Source organism: Ailuropoda melanoleuca, chromosome 1, assembly GCF_002007445.2.
Source record: "Ailuropoda melanoleuca isolate Jingjing chromosome 1, ASM200744v2, whole genome shotgun sequence".
Lineage (NCBI taxonomy): Eukaryota > Metazoa > Chordata > Mammalia > Carnivora > Ursidae > Ailuropoda > Ailuropoda melanoleuca.
This window is the reverse complement of record NC_048218.1, coordinates 150,737,977-150,756,579: the sequence shown is the minus strand read 5'-3', so window position 1 is coordinate 150,756,579 and position 18,603 is coordinate 150,737,977. Positions and strand designations below refer to the sequence as shown.

The following is an 18,603-nucleotide window of genomic DNA, read 5'->3' as shown; positions in this document are numbered from 1 at the left end:
TTATTCTTTGTCAGCCTTGCAATCAAAACAGTTTCCGGCAGAGGTCAGCTGATCCCATCAGACAACCCGCTGATGAAGGAAGAGCCTGCCCTAATGCTGTTGAAAAGGAACCTTGTAACCTAAACAAAAACTGCTTCCACTATGATTATAATGTAACAGGTACGTGCATAATCATTTCATCACCGAGATAAAGGCCAGATCCCATGTCTTGCAGCTCAGCAGCATTCCCGTAAGTACTGTTCATCTCCATCTATGTCCCTCTTGGACATGGCTGCTTACTTTCCCAGAGATAATTCTTTATTTAATGACAGAAATATTTACCTATTTTTAATAAACATCAAGATATAGAGAATGACAGTATCACACATAGAGTCCTTAAGGTAGGTTGTGACTAGTCTAAGTGACCCTGTTTAAGACACCCTCCCACTTTGGGAAGGTGCAAGGAAAAGATACATCTTTCTCCTAAGTATCAGGTTTATTGAAGGATAAACATCTTCTTCAGAAGATGTTTAATCACTGTAACATACCGGACAATTCTTCGTGTGGGGCAATTTATAAGCACAATTAGTCTGATATAAAAATGTTGGCAATCTTAAGCTACCATAAAGTATATTAAGAAGATACTAATATTCCTGTATTATTAAAGGTACAGATGAAAAAGGAGGAGTAGGTTGTTGGTTGTTTTGTTTTATTTCAGAAAAAAAAGGTTCATTATGAATTCCATTTTTTCCATAACCCTCATCTCTATACCATCGAGGCACATACTGTAGGAAAGAAGATAATGTGTTAGTTTATACGATGCAGGGCAACACCGAAGCTTATTTTGGGATTTTTCCCAAGTAATTCTCACACTAAAAAAAAATCCAAAACTCATAAAATAACACATAGCAGTCAGATTGGCTTTTTGTTTCCTTGGGTTTTTCTCTTGAGTTTCCTTTGTTGATACGAAGAAGTCACAGTTCTCCGGGACACACTATGCTACCCTGGAAAGAAAGATGAGAGAATTATTTTGCAAAAGACATGAAATAAAAGAATTAAATAGATATGGCCAAAGTGATTTTGAAATAAGTGTATATTTTAAAACATTCTAAGTATGGACAGTAAGTGAAATAGTGTTTTATTTGAATACAACAACACAGTTAAAGTACCACTCATTAAAATGATTGTTTTGCTAAAATAAAAATAATGCTAAGTTTTAAATTTCTCCTTTCATTAGGAAAAAAGTTTTAAGTGACATTTGATCTGCAGGCCAAAGCCAGTTTCACAATATCAACAAACGGCTAACTGTCAAGATCGTCAAGTAGACATCTGCCTTCAAGAATAATCCCTGTAGCTATGTGCAACCCCAGCAATTCCTTTTGACTCTTGATATGTTCAAAGCCGGGACCCATATGCTCTGCATGTGGGATGATTGATTGTGGGGCTTAGGAAGCAATTGTGAATTAAATATGGGATTCAGGTCATCAGAGTTTCATTTGAAATCTGTTTCATACGTAGCCTTCTGTTCTGATGGGCTCCCTTCCTTTCAGACTGGAGTACGTGTCAGCTGAGTGAGAAGGCAGTTTGTGGAAATGGCATTAAAACAAGGATGTTGGATTGTGTTCGAAGTGATGGCAAGTCGGTTGACCTGAAATATTGTGAAGAGGTGAGGGGATACTGTGTTATATCTCTGCGAGTAAATTCTTCCCTAATAATTTCGATTCAGGCTGAGCCAAGTGACCTGTGCTCAATGCAGCTCATTGCCAGCAGATGTTTTTCTGCACTATTCAGAGGCTGCTAAGCACCCACTTGAAAAGAAACACTGTCCAACTACTGATTTCTACATATAATTTCCTGTATTTTGTTCTGCTTGGAGCCCAAAGGTATGCTAATTAGCCTATTTTGAAAGAAATGCTTGGGGAACAATAAGTAATCAAGGTGAATAAAGGCAATAAATCTTAATCAGACTACTCATCATCTTTTGTAATTTCCTGTGAATTTTGTGTTGCCTGGGACACCTGCCAAGAGCCATCATTTATTCTCTCTGTTGCTAAACATTGATCGCATGTGGTTTGGTAGCAGATTTTGATATTAGGATCTAATATCCAGCTGTGAGAGTCTAAGTACTCAGGTCTGGATGAGAGCTTGCAATTCAAACAAAGGAATGAAGTCTGCCATTATATCTATGAGGTACAGAGAATTGTTACTATTAATTCTCCAATTTATAAAAGTAATGTCATCATTTCTAAGTATGACCTTATGAAATGTGAGGAAACATAGTTGTTGGCCTTAGCTTTCATGAAGCTACACTTCATGTTGTAATGATTTTGTCTGACTTCCATACCAAACGGGTACTCACATTCCTGACAGGTTTTTACTCCTCTTGCATCTAAGCCCCACCGGGTTAAACATGAACCAAGATAAGCAAGAGCCTCGACAGATCTTGTACACATAGACAGGAGCTTGGCTCAGTAGATGTGATGACCATAACCTCTATCTAAACATCCCAAGGGTTGTATAAGCCCATGGTAAATTGTTATAACTCCTGAGAAAACTTGAGATGGAAATATCGTAGTCCATTTGATATCTTTATTATGTGGCCCTAACAACTTTGTCATATCTGTCCATGGAAACAGAGCTCCCGAGTGTGCTGAAAACGAGTTATTTACTTAATAAATTCTGCTCACCACCATTTTTTAATTTAGTGTATTCATACTTTAATTATAAATTTTACACCTGAATTAATTTGGTTTTGAAACTAGAAACATCAAAGTAATGTAACCATTATAAAAATAACATTAGTATTAATGAACATTATTATAGTCATATATTGGCTGAAGAGCTTTGATCTACTTCTAGTTGATTAATATATCTCCTTTTTTTGCAAATGTACATATAAATGTCCTCCTGGATCAGAATAAAATCTACCATGAATAGCTGAGAGCTTTGTAAAAGATAAACCCAAATCATATAAAACCAATTTAAAAACATGACTATAGGACAGAGGTATAAATAGAGTCCTTTATTTCTTAAATGAAATGTGAGTAAAACCCTGAGAAATAACTAATTTCAGTTATCCAGGAGCCTAAATTTACTCTTACGCATTAATATTATAATGTTTGAATACTGCGGTGACAATTAGGGATTCAAATCCTAACATTCTGGTAAATACTGTCTTTAGGGAGACTAGTGCTCTCTCTGCAGGAATTGGAATAAACAACTCCTATCCCATTTTATCCATCCCCATGAATGCAGTAGTATTAAATAATAGCCCTGAGAAAAGCTGGCTATCTTTTTTAATAATGGATTGATTGCCTACCTACTAATACATGTGCAAACCCTACATTCAGTGCAACAGCAGTAGCTAAGTCTTGCTGTGTCCCTAACAGCCAAAAAGAAAAATGCCATTCCTACCCAACAAAGAGGACAATTAGGGTTAAACCCATCTAGCATTTATACAGCATTTTTTTCTTTGATGTTTTTCTTTATTCACCCAATACCTAGTAATTGGTGTCTCCTTTCCTATTCGTTGATCCCTGAACAGATTTCTTTCAATTTATTTAGACACATATGTTTAGACAGATGAGAGGGTAAGAGAGGGCAAAAAGAATGGACACAATAAATGTAAGAAAAAAAAAGTAGCAGAGGGTTAAAATGTCTTACTACTGGCTGCCCAGAAGATCTGTACACAGACGTCCTTTTCAATTCTGTAGTGAAATGAGTCAGTAGTAGCTGAATTCTGTGATTCAAACCCTCTCTCCATAAAACTAATGTCTTCCTTAAATGTTACACATCATTTTTAGCATACAATCACCTTAAGTTTCCTTTCTGCAACCTCCCATTGAGTTTAAGTGACTTTATGAGACTTTAATTGATATGGTAAAAATGGAAAAATAATGTTATGCCAAATACTCAGCTTTGTCAAGTATTACTGGTGGAGCGTATAATGGGAGTGCCTGCCGAGGTATGTGCTACAGTCATTGACCCGATCCTCTCTCGGTGGATGACTTACAGCCAACAGCTATACTTGAACTACAACACAAGATTTCAGAAAACTTTTCTTTTGCCAGCTTTTGCTATGTTCATTAGACACTATAAACTTCCTTTCCATACAGAAATAAAACAAGATCTTGAAAATTCCCAAGGATTAGCCCCTGCCCCCAAAATTATACTCTCCTAGCAAGCTCTTAAATATTTCTATTTTCATGCTTTGTACCCTGGACTTTTTAACTGTTTATGTATACAGTCGATGAGTTTGGAATCTCCTATTTAAAAGTAGAATGCTTAAGGAACCCAATGGCCATAAAGTGTCACACTATTAGTATCTGATGAGAGGCTAACCAAAATAAGTGAATTATAGTACAGTTAGCTGCTAAGTTTTGAGAAAGGAAAATCTTTGTAAAAAATATAAATGAATATAAAGTATTCATAATGATAAAATTCTAGTGACCCATATTTCCTTTTGAAAGAGAGAGCATACATAACAACTAATATATTATTTCAATATGTTATAATATTAGTTTATGAAAGGTGATTTGTCTTTCAAACCTTTTGCTTTTCAGTTTACTATGCACATGTAAAATTATATCCCAAAGATACAACTATAGATCTATATTTTGGTGATATTCTTGGTTTTTAACTAATGGAAAGTAATCGTGCTTACACCTATTTGTTCCTTGTTTAGGGAAATTAAGCCAATTTGGAGACTAAAGCTACTTTTTTTCATTACTTATTTAAACAGTTTAACAGCACTGAGTAAACGGGCTCCTCCATTCATCCTCTGCCCTTTGCTCCCACTCTTCTGGGTTGAACCATTTTTTTATTTTTAAGTTTGGGTGTTTGACCTCCAGGTGCCTTTTTATTCTATTATGCATCTTGCTTTTTCTTCTTCTCCTTTCCACTACTATTCTTCTCTTCCTCCCTCCCTCCTTCTAATGCTACACTGAGCCACGCTTCCAGGTCTGTACAAACACATCTACCTGTCTCCTTTCAGCTTGGCCTGGAGAAGAACTGGCCGATGAACACGTCATGTGTGGTGGAATGCCCTGTCAACTGTCAGCTCTCCGACTGGTCTCCTTGGTCAGAATGTTCTCAAACATGTGGCCTCACAGGTTTGTTTGTACCTTCATTAACATTGGACTCCTGGTCATGGAACAGGAAATAAAATATCCCTCTTGCTTTAAGTCTTACCAGATAATCTTCAGAAAGGTTGACTCAGTGTCTTTATCTTCAAAATGTCTGAGCCTTACTCGTTCTCAGATCTCTTCAGCAGAAATGTCTGTGATGCCTTCTCTCAAGATAGACACTTGCACAAATACGTTACTAGAATTGTATCCCTCTGTATCTCTTTAAGGAAAAATGGTCCGAAGGCGCACAGTGACCCAGCCCTTTCAGGGTGATGGACGGCCATGCCCTGCCCTGATGGAGCAGTCCAAGCCTTGCCCAGTGAAGCCCTGTTACCAGTGGCAATATGGCCAGTGGTCTCTATGCCAAGTACAGGTAATCAGATCTCAAGAAGTTTTATGGAAGTGTGTGTTATCTGCAGAGACTTGTTTTCAGAAATATTTTTTCAGAGCTGACAGACAGCATGTTTCCTCCTAAAGATTTAGGTGCCTTGCCATTTTGTAACTGTTTAATTAGTTTTGATAACAAGCAGTCCCTGTCCTGTGTTTTTAAAATCATCTGGAGGGGCGCCTGGGTGGCGGAGCGGTTAAACGTCTGCCTTCGGCTCAGGGCGTGATCCCGGCGTTATGGGATCGAGCCCCATGTCAGGCTCCTCTGCTGTGAGCCTGCTTCCCTCTCCCACTCCCCCTGCTTGTGTTCCCTCTCTCGCTGGCTGTCTCTATCTCTGTCTTATAAATAAATAAAAATTCTTAAAAAAAAAATAAAATAAAATCATCTGGAGACTGATTCATTTTAATGAAAATTTATTTGCCTGTCTTTGGCTAGAAAACAAATAAATTGTTCATCGTATACTTTATAGCTAGTATCCTATAGGACTTCTTCCCTAGGGTTACAAATGCATCTTTAACTGCTCATAAATCAAAAGCAGTGGTGCAGAGATGACTGTAAGTGATGAGCTCACTAATGAATTATTTTTCTTTTCCTAATTAGTTATTTCTTCCTGCATTCCAGGATGCCCAGTGTGGCGAAGGGACCAGAGCAAGAAACATTTCTTGTGTAGTGAGTGACGGGTCAGCTGATGATTTCAGCAAAGTGGTGGATGAAGAATTCTGTGCTGACATTGAACCCATTATAGATGGTAATAAAAAAATGGTGCTTGAGGAGACCTGCACCCAGCCTTGCCCAGGTAACAATACCAAAACAGAATTCATAGTTTGGTCATTTCTTACTAGCACCAGGGTTGAGAAGGGGTATAGTCTAAGTTGCATGTGTAGTCTAAGCTAAGACATGTCAGCAAGACTTCTCATTCAGTAGTATCTGTGCCAATAACTGGATACTGTATTGCGGATGAAGGGAGTACTGCCAACTAAGAGGGAAGTCTGGGTCTCCCATGTGGCCTCTGCTGACACCCCCCTCCCTCCGCCTGGAGTTTTAACACCTGTAGGGATGGCAGTTAAGGCCTTAGGCTTGTGCTTGACAGGGCAAGTATGAAAGAGAATTTGCACCTATTTAGGATTTCCAGGAGAGAGAGAAGCAGGGTCTGAACACATAATGGCGAAAGAAAGACTTAAGTCCTTATAATGAAAGCTTACCTTGGGTCCTGAATAGAGTCAACAACAAATTCACACGTAGGTATGTTGTAGTTAAAACAAAATTAAGGAAGGCATGTATGGTGATGAGCATGGGGTGTTATACACAACTAATGAACTGTTGAACACTACATCAAAAACTAATGATGTACTATATGCTGGCCAACTGAACATAAAAAAGTCAAAAAAGATAAAATGTAGAAAAATAGTAAAGCATCAAGGAAAAAAAAATTACCTGCAGCTGAAGGCAATTAATTAAAATTATATTAGAATTCTTCTTAGTTACAATGAAATCCAAATGACAATGGAATATAGGCAAAGTGTGATGGAAAACGGTCATGAACCTAAAGTGCTGGCCCCAGCTACATAAATCAGGAATAAAAAAAAATATATGATGGAAGAAAATATTTAAAGAAATTATTCCAAAGACACAAGGGATTCATGCAGTAAAATGTGGAAAGCAAATACTATATATCAGATAGTTTAGAAATAATTGGCAGACAGTGATAACATTTAAGAATTTGGGCTTGATGCAGAGAACTTTAGGGTAGAAAGAAGGTCAAAATAAGTTCAGTGTCAAGCATGAGCCTAAGGCTTTGAGAAAGATGTCGGGGGGGGGGCAACAGTTTATTAGACCAGGAAAGAACAAGATTGGAAATAAATCGCCTATAGTTCTCCCTCAGTGGAAAGTTTTTATTCTCCCAATTTACCTATAATAAAAAATATCGATCTCTTTAAGGAATGTGTTATTTCAAACAAGATTCCTCCCCCAAATAAAAAGGATTTGGCAAACAACTATTGGGGACAAAAATCATCATACCTTTATTTGGGTAGTCAAAGAAAATTTTAAAGACGGAGAACATATTTTCAAAAGTTTATTTTAATGGAATTAAGCCTCTAAACACTAAAAAGCTGAGAATACGGGTTGCTCAGTCATTGTCATTTACTGATTCTTCAGTAAGTGAATTATTTAAGGTGGTAATATTGGCAGTTTCTATAGTTTATCAAGATGAACTGAATGAATAAAATTAAACTAAGTGCTAGACTTTGAGAGCATCCCTCATTGCGCATATTCAACTGTGACAGTCTTTATAGATACAGGTAGGTTCATCTACTTCAGGTGAAGAAAGATCTTTTTAAAAAATCTTACTTTCTAGAATGAGGCTACGTGTTGCTTCTTAGACATTTCCACACCTGCTAATAATACCCTATTTCTGATCCAGCAATTCCCCTCTTCCACTTCCTCCCCCTCAAAGTGGCCTGATTTCAGTCTAGAGCTCTCACACAATTAAATTTAATAAAATCATTTTGCTTCACAGCAGACTGAGCTTGAGGCTGTGGCAGCAGGTAAGGGCTCTGGGCAGAGCCAAGGACTGAACCTTTGAGCTTCGATGTGCGAATAGCCACATAGTCAATAAAAGGTCACCAAAGCTATAAGTTGGTAAGGCCCATCTCTTCCAAAGCCAAATCTCCAGCGCCATTAATGGGATAATTGTGATACACACAACACAGAACAGCACTGGCCTCCTTGCCAGGCATTAGTGTCTACTTCCCTGTGGAGTTTCTCCTACTTGTTTTCATTATGCTTCCTGCAGCACCATCGCCCATTCATTTGACTATTTCTATCAAGTGTTACTGGAGGCCAGGCCTAGGGCTCAAGATTGTCAGTGAGAGACAAATATACCCTGTCTCCATTGAGTTTACCTTCTAATGGAAGAGACAGTTGGCAATCTAATAGTAACATAAGTGAACAAAGACTGAAACTTGTCCTAAGGGACCCAAAGGAAAGCAAGATCCCAGAATAACATCAAACAGGGCAAACACACCATTCTAATTAATTATAAATCCAGAAGGAGTCTGCACTTCCTTTATAAATTACAATCTATGCATCTCAGTTCTTCTGTTGCTAGTTTTCTCCAATAATGGGTTTTAAAAGTTAGCATTATAGGAGCTATCAAGTTTTAAAGAGTAAAATACTAAAGTAGGGACATGCATTTCATATACTTGTCCTATCTTTTGCAGGCATAGTCTAGTTTATTATTACAATGGGTTGTATGGTCAAAATACAAAAGTATGTTTAGGACAGCTAATGTCTCTCTCATTTGCTGTTATTAAATCTCTGAAGCCTGACATGGATTCTATGGTGGTTAGAATTATATAATTCCCAGACAACTACTAAAAGATTTATTGAGTTCTGTTATAAAATACACCATGTGAAGTGCTATAAGCACAGAAGTAAAGCCTACTCGTAAAAAAGGTATGTTTTATTTCCCTGTAGTTTGCAATTGCTGAGGTGCAGTTATATTACCTTTATCCTGAGAGGACTGTTTAAAATTTTAATAGTTTCTCCTGCATAATTAAAAACTGAGTAACCCAAAAGTATTTAAACATGCTTTTTAGTTTTCTAACACTTCTAAAATTTACTAGAATTTTCTGCATTTCAGGATGACATTGAACATTAATGACATACTATAACGAAAGGTCTACAAAAATCACTCCACTTTACTATTATACATCTATTAGTCAAGAATTCATGTCTGACCAAGATTTCTTAATTATAGCACAAGACATGTTTTCATTAAGCAGATCTCCAGGCAACTTTGTGCTAATATTAGACATCTTCAGCATAATGTAAGGCAATATGAATTATGCATGTGGTGTGGCTAGAATAATTAAAATGATAAGAATCCCTATGGATTTGTGTCTATCATAATTTACTATATCCTCTGAACAGTATCACCAGTTAGTCCTGAAGAATGGATGGGTATATGGGAAAGATATTTCATTAACTCTTCCCTGTTCTCAAACTGGTTGAAGATGTTGGACACATGATGCACCAAGGTCCAGCAATTCCCCTCCTAGGTATTCACCTAATGGAAATGCACGTATAAGTTCAAAGACTCATACTAAAATGTTCACAACAGAATTCATAATAGAAAAAAATTTACACTCTCTACATGCCCATCACTAGAATGGATATCTAAATTGTGATACCTTTATATGCTAGAATGAAGTACAGCAGTAAGAATGATCAAAGTGGAACTACATAAATACATGTGGATCTTGCAAACATAAATGAGTGAAATATCTTTTACATGGTTATATAATAAGATTGTGAAAATTACAACGTTTATAATATGTGATCATTTTTTCATGTATATTATTCTTCAATAATAGAAAAAAGAAACTGTAGATCAGATAAAATGACAAGCATTGTTGCCACTACTCCAGTTGGTCAGTTGTCTGTCTCACCTCCACACCTCTGGCCAGAAATAGGAGGGGGAGGGAGTATAAATGCCAGTTTTCTCAGCCTTGGAGTTCAAGTTCTTTTGAAATTATGAATACCTACAAGACGAAAGTTATATATGTATTTCGATTTTCACTGATACTACCAAGTACTTAACAAATCATTTTATATAATGACAAGAGTGGTGGTAGGTTTTAATCAACTATTTTTTGTCTCTTAAGAGGAGGTGAATCACAAGGAACAAGCTCCTTCAAGCCATAGTCTATACCCAATAATATCCGCTCCAAAAATAACATTAATACACACTTATAAACCTCATATAAACTTGTAAATATTAAATACTTATCTAAACCTTTAAAATATCATGTGTTTTTGGTATGCTAGTCCTACATTTCCCAGTGAGGTTAAGAAATAAAATTACTATATGGCTGGCTATTGTTTTGGGGTATGTATAAACTACAAACCTGTGTTTTGCAGGTGACTGTTATCTGAAGGACTGGTCTTCGTGGAGCCTATGTCAGCTAACCTGTGTGAATGGTGAAGACCTAGGCTTTGGTGGAATACAGGTCCGTTCCAGAGCTGTAATTATACAGGAACTAGAAAATCAACATCTGTGCCCAGAGCAAATGTTAGAAACAAAATCATGCAATGGTGAGTGCTACAATTCATGAAATCTTTTCAATTTAGTTTTATGTTGACAGACAAAAAGAATTTTCTGTTCAATAAGTAATTTGCTAGGATCTCACTTAAGACTGAGAATTAAGAGTATTATTCTGAATTTTAAAAATTTACAGGAAGAAAAATCCACCCTTCATAAATTAGATATGAAATGTAAAAAATATTTCAGTTTTATGAGCTATGAAAGACTGAGATAATTAAGAGCACATTATTTGTACACCCAGGACAATCCTGATCATATATAAATCTAATATCATCCTTTATTTAAATCAAAGTAAAAAGCCACAGCAAAGTGAGGTTTTACTATATTCTTAGAAATTGATAAAGTATTGGTAAGACTTTGACATGTAACACATGAACATACATGTTTACAGGTTTATGTGTGTACATACACACACATATAGAGCCATGCACCCAATATAAACAATACGTGACATTTCCAAGAACCACAGAACATTAAAATGTCACAGTTTGGGAACACAGAGGCAGTCTAAATGAAAACAAAAGAATTTATAGGGTCAACAAACAACCTTCTCCTTCCTGCTTGTGTTTTGAAACAATTAGGGAGTATGACATTTAATAGCAAATAGAAGCCAAAATATTACTGTTATTACTGAAAAGTTGGAGCAGAGAGCTTAGAATGTGAAGGAAGAATGCTTAGAATAAAAACCAAACGGGCTAGATGACTTAAGAATTAGATAGAATCATCCACCTTGTCAGTTGAATCCTCCCAGATTTACCAACCAGATAAATCATTCCTTATGTTCTAAGACAGTGTAGGCAATGAAAATGAAATACAGACACATGAAAAAATGCTCAACATCAATAGCCGGTAAGGAAATACAAATCAAAACCACAATGAGGTACCACATTATACCAGGTAGAATGCCAAAAATTCATACAACAGGAAACAACAAATGTTGGCGAGGATGTGGAGAAAGGGGAACCCTTTACACTGCTGGTGGGAATGCAAGCTGGTATAGCCACTTTGGAAAACAGTGTGGAGGTCCCCCAAGAAGTTAAAAATAGAGCTACCCTATGACCCAGCAATTGCACTACAAGGTGTTTACCCCAAAGATACAGATGTAGTGGAAAGAAGGGGCACATGCACCCCAATGTTCATAGTAGCAATGTCCACAATAGCCAGACGTGGAAGGAGCCGAGATGCCCTTCAACAGATGAATGCATAAAGATGTGGTCCATATATACAATGGAATATTACTCAGCCATCAGAAAGGATGAATACCCACCATTCACACTGACATGGATGGAACTGGAGGGGATTATTCTAAGTAAAATAAGTCAAGCAGAGAAAGACAATTATGGTCTCACTCATATGTGGAACATAAGCAATAAACAGCACAGAGGACCATAGGGGAAGGGAGGGAAATCTGCAGGAGGAGAAATCAGAGAGGGAAACAAACCATGAGAGACTATGGACCCCAGGAAACAAACTGAGGATTTCAGAGGGGAGGGGCTGGAGGGAGAGGGTAACAGATGAAGGTATGAAGGAGAGCACGTGTTGTGATGGCCAAGGGGTATATGTAACTAATGAACCACTGAACACTACATCAAAAACTAATGATGTACTATGCAGTGGCTAACTGAACATAATTAAAAAAAAAAACGAAATAAATCCCAAGGAAAGATTTGCTCAACCCAAAATGACAAAATTAGAAATCAATAACAGTGACAAAAGAAATCGCCCTATGCACATACATCAGTAAAAACTAAAAACCACACTCTAGGGCATTATATATCAAATGGCATGTGGGAGGCAGCACAAAATTACTTAGGAGAGAACTTAAAGCCTTAAATGCCTAAATAGGAGAGAGAAGTTTAAAATGAGCTAAGCATTAAACTCGAGAGATTTTTTTAAAGAAGAGTAAAATGTAACTAATACAGATAAATATAAATTTAGTGAGGTAGAAAACAAGATAATCAACAACCAATAGTTGACCAAAACTAAATAGACCACCTCATGGCAAAAATCAAGGGGAAAAAAAGAAAAAAAAAAAAAAGGAGCAAAATCAATACTACAAATAGAATAGAGTTTAGAAATATTTTTTTGAAAAAATTTTGCTAATTATAAATACTTCAAGAAAATCTAGAATGTTGTTATAATTTATGCCAAGAGTAATTGAGAATCTACACCATGGCTTCTATAACTATTAAAAACTCAAATTTATCAAATATTTACTTACACATGAAACAAGCTAGAACCTAAATGGCTTTGAGTTTTACCAAAATTTAAAGAAACAACTCCCTTTTATGTGAAATCTTTAAAAATAAAGTCGAGTGGGAAAGAAAAAGAGGAGGAAAATCCCCCCAGTTCCATGAGAGTATAACCCTGACAGTAAAATCAGTCAATAAAGTCACCAATAAAATAGATGTCAAAATCATAAAAGATTATTTTCTAAACAAATCATTAATATGACTAATTATAATTTTAGAAGTACAAAGATGCCTAAATATTGGAAAAAAATTAAAGTCACAGTAACAGGAAAAAAAGGCATAGGATTTTTAAATATATGTTGAAAAGATGTTTATAGAATATGACATTTATAATAAAAACTTCCCAACTTGAACTAGAAGGAAATCAGTTTACCTGATAAATGATATCTACCAAAACTAACAGCATGTATCATAATATTAGGGGAAACATAAGAGACATTCCCTTGCAGTCAATAACAAAGGAAGGATGCTCACTATGGCTACTGCTTTTCAACCTACTAAGAAGGTTTTAGTCAAAGTATAACCAGAAGCTTAACAGTTGAAAACAAAGAAATAATCATTCACATTACTATATGATTTTCACATTAAAAATTTTAACAGAAACAAAATAGATAAAAATCATGATTAGCTCAATAGATACTGGAAAGGAATTTGACAAAATATAACATCCATTCGTGATAAAAACTGAACAGGTGGGCCTCAACATAGCAAAGGCCATCTTTGACAAACCCACAGCTAACATTATTATTCTCAGTGGACAAGCTCGGAATTGTTCATCATTAAGAACAGAAGTACAACAAGGATGTTATCTTCCGTCACCATTTTTAGTCAATGTACTACTGGAAATCCTAGCCATAGCAATTGAATAATAAAAAGAAATGAAAAGCGTGCAAGTTGGTAAGGAAGAAGTAAAACTGTCACTGCTTACAGATGATGTGATATTATACACAGAAAACTCTCCCCCAAAAAAACTATTAGAATAAATGAATTACGTTAAGTTGCAGGATACAAAATTGATACATAGAAACCCACTGCTTTTCTATACACTAATAACAACATAGAAGAAAAAAAAACTCCATTTACAATTGTACCAAAAAGAATAAAAGACCTAGAAATAAACTTAACCGAGGAAGTGAAAGACTGTACACTGAAAACGATAAGGCATTGATGAGAGAAATTAAAGGCTACATAAATAAATGGAAAGATAGATCATGCTTATGAATTGAAGAATATTGTTAAAATGTTCATACAACCCAAAGCAGTCTGTTGATTAAATATAACCCCTACCAAAGTGCCAATAGTATTTTTCCATAGAATTAGCATAAATAATCTTAAGATTTATATGGAATCACAAAAGACTGAACAGCCAAAGCCATCTTGAGCAAGAGCAACAAAGCTGGAAGTAGCACAATCTCAGATGTCAAACTATACTACAAAGCTGTAGTAATCAAAACAGTATGGAACTGGCACAAAAATGGACACCTAGATCAACAGAACAGAATCTAGAGCCCAGAAACAAACCCACACTAGTACATGGTCAATTTATCCACAAGAGAGGCAAGAAGATACAATAGGGAAAAGACCGTCTCTTCAATAAATGGTACTGGGAAAACTGGATAGCTACATGTGAAAGAAGAAAACTGGACCACTTTCTTAGGCCACACACAAAAATAAGCTCAAAATGGATTAAGGAACTAAATTTAATACCTGAAACCATAAACTCCTAGAAGAAAACATAGGCAGTAATTTCTTTGACATTGGCCTTAGCAACATTTTTCTAGATATGTCCCCTCAGTCAAGAGGAACAAAAGCAGAAATAAAACTATTGGGACTACACCAAAATAAAAAGCTTTTGCAGAGAAGGAAACCAACAAGAAGGCAACCTACTGAATGGAAGAAGATATTTGCAAATGATATATCCCATAATGGGTTAACATCCAGAATATATAATGAACTTACACAACTCAGTCCACACAAAATCTAATGAAAAAATGGGCAGAGGACCTGTATAGACATTTTTCCCAAGGAAGGTAACAGATAGATGGCCAACATACACATGAAAAGATGCTCAACATCACTAATCATCAGGGAAATGCAAGTCAAAACCACAATGAAAATTTCCTCACATCACTCAGGATGGCTAATTTCAAAAAGACGAGAAGTAAATGTTGGCAAGGATGGGCATCCTCATGCATTCTTGGCAGGAATGTAAATGGGTGCAGCCACTGTGGTGAACAGTATAAAACCAACATATGACCCAGTAATTCCACTTCTGGGTATTTACCCAAATAAAAGAAAGAAAAACACTTAATTCAAAAAATATATGCACCCCATGTTCATTACAGTATTATTTACAATAGCCAAGATATAAAAGCAAGCTAAATATCCATCAATAAATGAATGGATACAAATGTGGCATATGTAGACATATATACAATATTCCATTACTCAGCCATACAAAAGAATGTGATCTTGCCTTTTGAGACAACATGGATGAACCTAGAGGGTATTATGATAAGTGAAATAAGTCAAAGACAAGTACCATATGATTTCCCTCATATGTGGAACCTAAAAAACAAAATGAACAAAACAAAAACAGAAACAGACTCATAAGTACAGGGAACGAACTAGTGGTTGCCAGAGTGGGAGGCAGGTGAAATAGATGAAGGGGATCAAGAGGTACAAATTTCCAGTTACAGTGTAAGTCAGTCACAGGGATGAAAAGTACATCACAGGGAATGTAGTCATTAAGACTGTAATAACTTTGTAGGGTGACAGATGGTAACTACACTAATAATGGTGAGGGTTTGTAATATATGTAACTGTTGAAACACTCATATCTGAATCTAATACTTTGTCAACTATACTTGAATAAAAAATAATCTTTTACCAGTAAGACTGAATTACAAAATTTAATTAGAAAAAATTAAATAAAAAAAACTACAAGTAGAAATGTATTTAACAGAAATAACATAAGTAATGATGAAATCTTACTTAAGCACATAAACAACTAAAACTTTAGTAATATAGGCATGTTCATGGGCAGGCTTCAATATCCTAACATCTCATTTTTATACCGATTTATCTATAAATTCCATGTAATTTGAAGAGATTTTTAAGTGATCTATTGATTCTAAAATTCATATGGAGAGGTTGAAGACCAAGAAGATCCAGAATTATTAAAGCCCAGAATTTCAAGAAGAAAAAAAGGGAAAGGAGGTCAAGAGGCTTACATGGCTTTATTCAAGATTTATCCAGCAGCACTAATAATTTAAAAAGAGTGACCGGTCAACAATAAAGCAATTAGACTAATGAAACAAAGAATCTCAGGAACAAATTGTCGTATATAGGTACACAACAGAAGTGAAAGTCAGTAGGGTAATGGTGGGTAAAATGTTGCAATGATTTGTTATCCACATAATGTTTTTAAAATTATCTCTAAGTTCGTACCATATACAAAACTGATAAATTAATAAACTAGATAAATTACAGACCCAAAGGTGAAGAGCATAACTGTAAAACATTTAAAGATAATATAGGAGAATATCATCATGAACTCACAGTAGAGAAGAATTTCCTAAATATGACACAAGAAGCACAAAAATGGGAAAGATGAAAAATTAATTCTTCCACATAGTAATAGCTCATAAACAAGGTTAGCAGAGAAGCCACAGACTTAGAAAAGATATTTGTGTGCTCAGAAATCAATTGCATTTCTACAAACGAATAATGAGACTGAAGAAAGAGAAATTAGGGAATCCATCCCATTTACAATAGCACCAAAAACCATACGTTACCCTTGGAATTAACCAGAGACGTAAAGGATCTATATTCTAGAAACTATAGATCACTCTTGAAAGACATTGAGGAAGACACAAAAAGATGGAAAAATATTCCATGCTCATGGATCGGAAGAATTAACATAGTTAAAATGTCCATGCTACCCAGAGCAATCTACACTTTCAATGCTATCCCGATCAAAATACCGAGGACATTTTTCAAAGAACTGGAACAAATAGTCCTTAAATTTGTATGGAACCAGAAAAGGCCCCGAATCTCCAAGGAACTGTTGAAAAGGAAAAACAAAGCTGGGGGCATCACAATGCCGGATTTCGAGCTGTACTACAAAGCTGTGATCACAAAGACAGCATGGTACTGGCACAAAAACAGACACATCGACCAATGGAACAGAATAGAGAACCCAGAAATGGACCCTCGGCTCTTTGGGCAACTAATCTTTGATAAAGCAGGAAAAAACATCCGGTGGAAAAAAGACAGTCTCTTCAATAAATGGTGCTGGGAAAATTGGACAGCTACATGCAAAAGAATGAAACTTGACCACTCTCTCACACCATACACAAAAATAAACTCCAAATGGATGAAAGACCTCAATGTGAGACAGGAATCCATCAAAATTCTAGAGGAGAACATAGGCAACAACTTCTATGACATCGGCCAGAGCAACCTTTTTCACGACACATCTCCAAAGGCAAGAGAAATAAAAGATAAAATGAACTTATGGGACTTTATCAGGATAAAGAGCTTCTGCACAGCCAAGGAAACAGTCAAAAAAACTAAGAGACAGCCCACGGAATGGGAGAATATATTTGCAAAGGACACCACAGATAAAGGACTGGTATCCAAGATCTACAAAGAACTTCTCAAACTCAATACACGAGAAACAAATAAACAAATCATAAAATGGGCAGAAGATATGAACAGACACTTTTCCAATGAAGACATACAAATGGCTAACAGACACATGAAAAAATGTTCAAAATCATTAGCCATCAGGGAAATTCAAATCAAAACCACACTGAGATACCACCTTACGCCAGTTAGAACGGCAAAAACTGACAAGGCAGGAAACAACAATTGCTGGAGAGGATGTGGAGAAAGGGGATCCCTCCTACATTGTTGGTGGGAATGCAAGTTGGTACAGCCACTCTGGAAAACAGTGTGGAGGTCCCTTAAAAAGTTAAAAATTGAACTACCCTATGACCCAGCCATTGCACTACTGGGTGTTTACCCCAAAGATACAGACGTAGTAAAGAGAAGGGCCATATGCACCCCAATGTTCATAGCTGCATTGTCCACAATAGCCAAATCATGGAAGGAGCCGAGATGCCCTTCAACAGATGACTGGATTAAGAAGCTGTGGTCCATATATACAATGGAATATTACTCAGCTATCAGAAAGAACGAATTCTCAACATTTGCTGCAACATGGACGGCACTGGAGGAGATAATGCTAAGTGAAATAAGTCAAGCAGAGAAAGACAATTATCATATGATTTTTCTCATCTATGGAACATAAGAACTAGGATGATCGGTAGGGGAAGAAAGGGATAAAGAAAAGGGGGGTAATCAGAAGGGGGAATGAAACATGAGAGACTATGGACTATGAGAAACAAACTGAAGACTTCAGAGGGGAGGGGGTGGGGGAATGGGATAGACTGGTGATGGGTAGTAAGGAGGGCACGTATTGCATGGTGCACTGGGTGTTATACGCAACTAATGAAGCATCAAACTTTACATCGGNTGTAATCAGAAAGGGGAATGAAGCATGAGAGACCATGGACTCTGCGAAACAAACTGAGGGCTTCAGAGGGGAAGCGGGTGGGGGAATGGGATACTGGTGATGGTTAGTAAGGAGGGCATGTATTGCATGGTGCACTGGGTGTTATACGCAACTAATGAATCATCGAACTTTACATCGGAATCTGGGGATGTACTGTATGGTGATTAACA

At 36.4% G+C, this 18,603-nt stretch overlaps 1 protein-coding gene across 4 annotated transcripts in view; it reads left to right on the top strand.

Annotated features, from left to right (window-relative positions):
• The window catches only part of THSD7A (thrombospondin type 1 domain containing 7A), a 427,484-nt gene that overhangs the window by 396,804 nt on the left and 12,077 nt on the right, over window positions 1-18,603 (top strand). For all 4 annotated transcript variants that reach the window (XM_034668383.1, XM_034668378.1, XM_034668381.1 and 1 more), the window contains 6 exons: window positions 15-159; window positions 1,530-1,645; window positions 4,973-5,090; window positions 5,333-5,478; window positions 6,115-6,289; window positions 10,417-10,590. In XM_034668383.1, coding sequence (XP_034524274.1) covers window positions 15-159; window positions 1,530-1,645; window positions 4,973-5,090; window positions 5,333-5,478; window positions 6,115-6,289; window positions 10,417-10,590 — 874 coding nt within the window. The remainder of the gene's footprint in view (window positions 1-14; window positions 160-1,529; window positions 1,646-4,972; window positions 5,091-5,332; window positions 5,479-6,114; window positions 6,290-10,416; window positions 10,591-18,603) is intronic.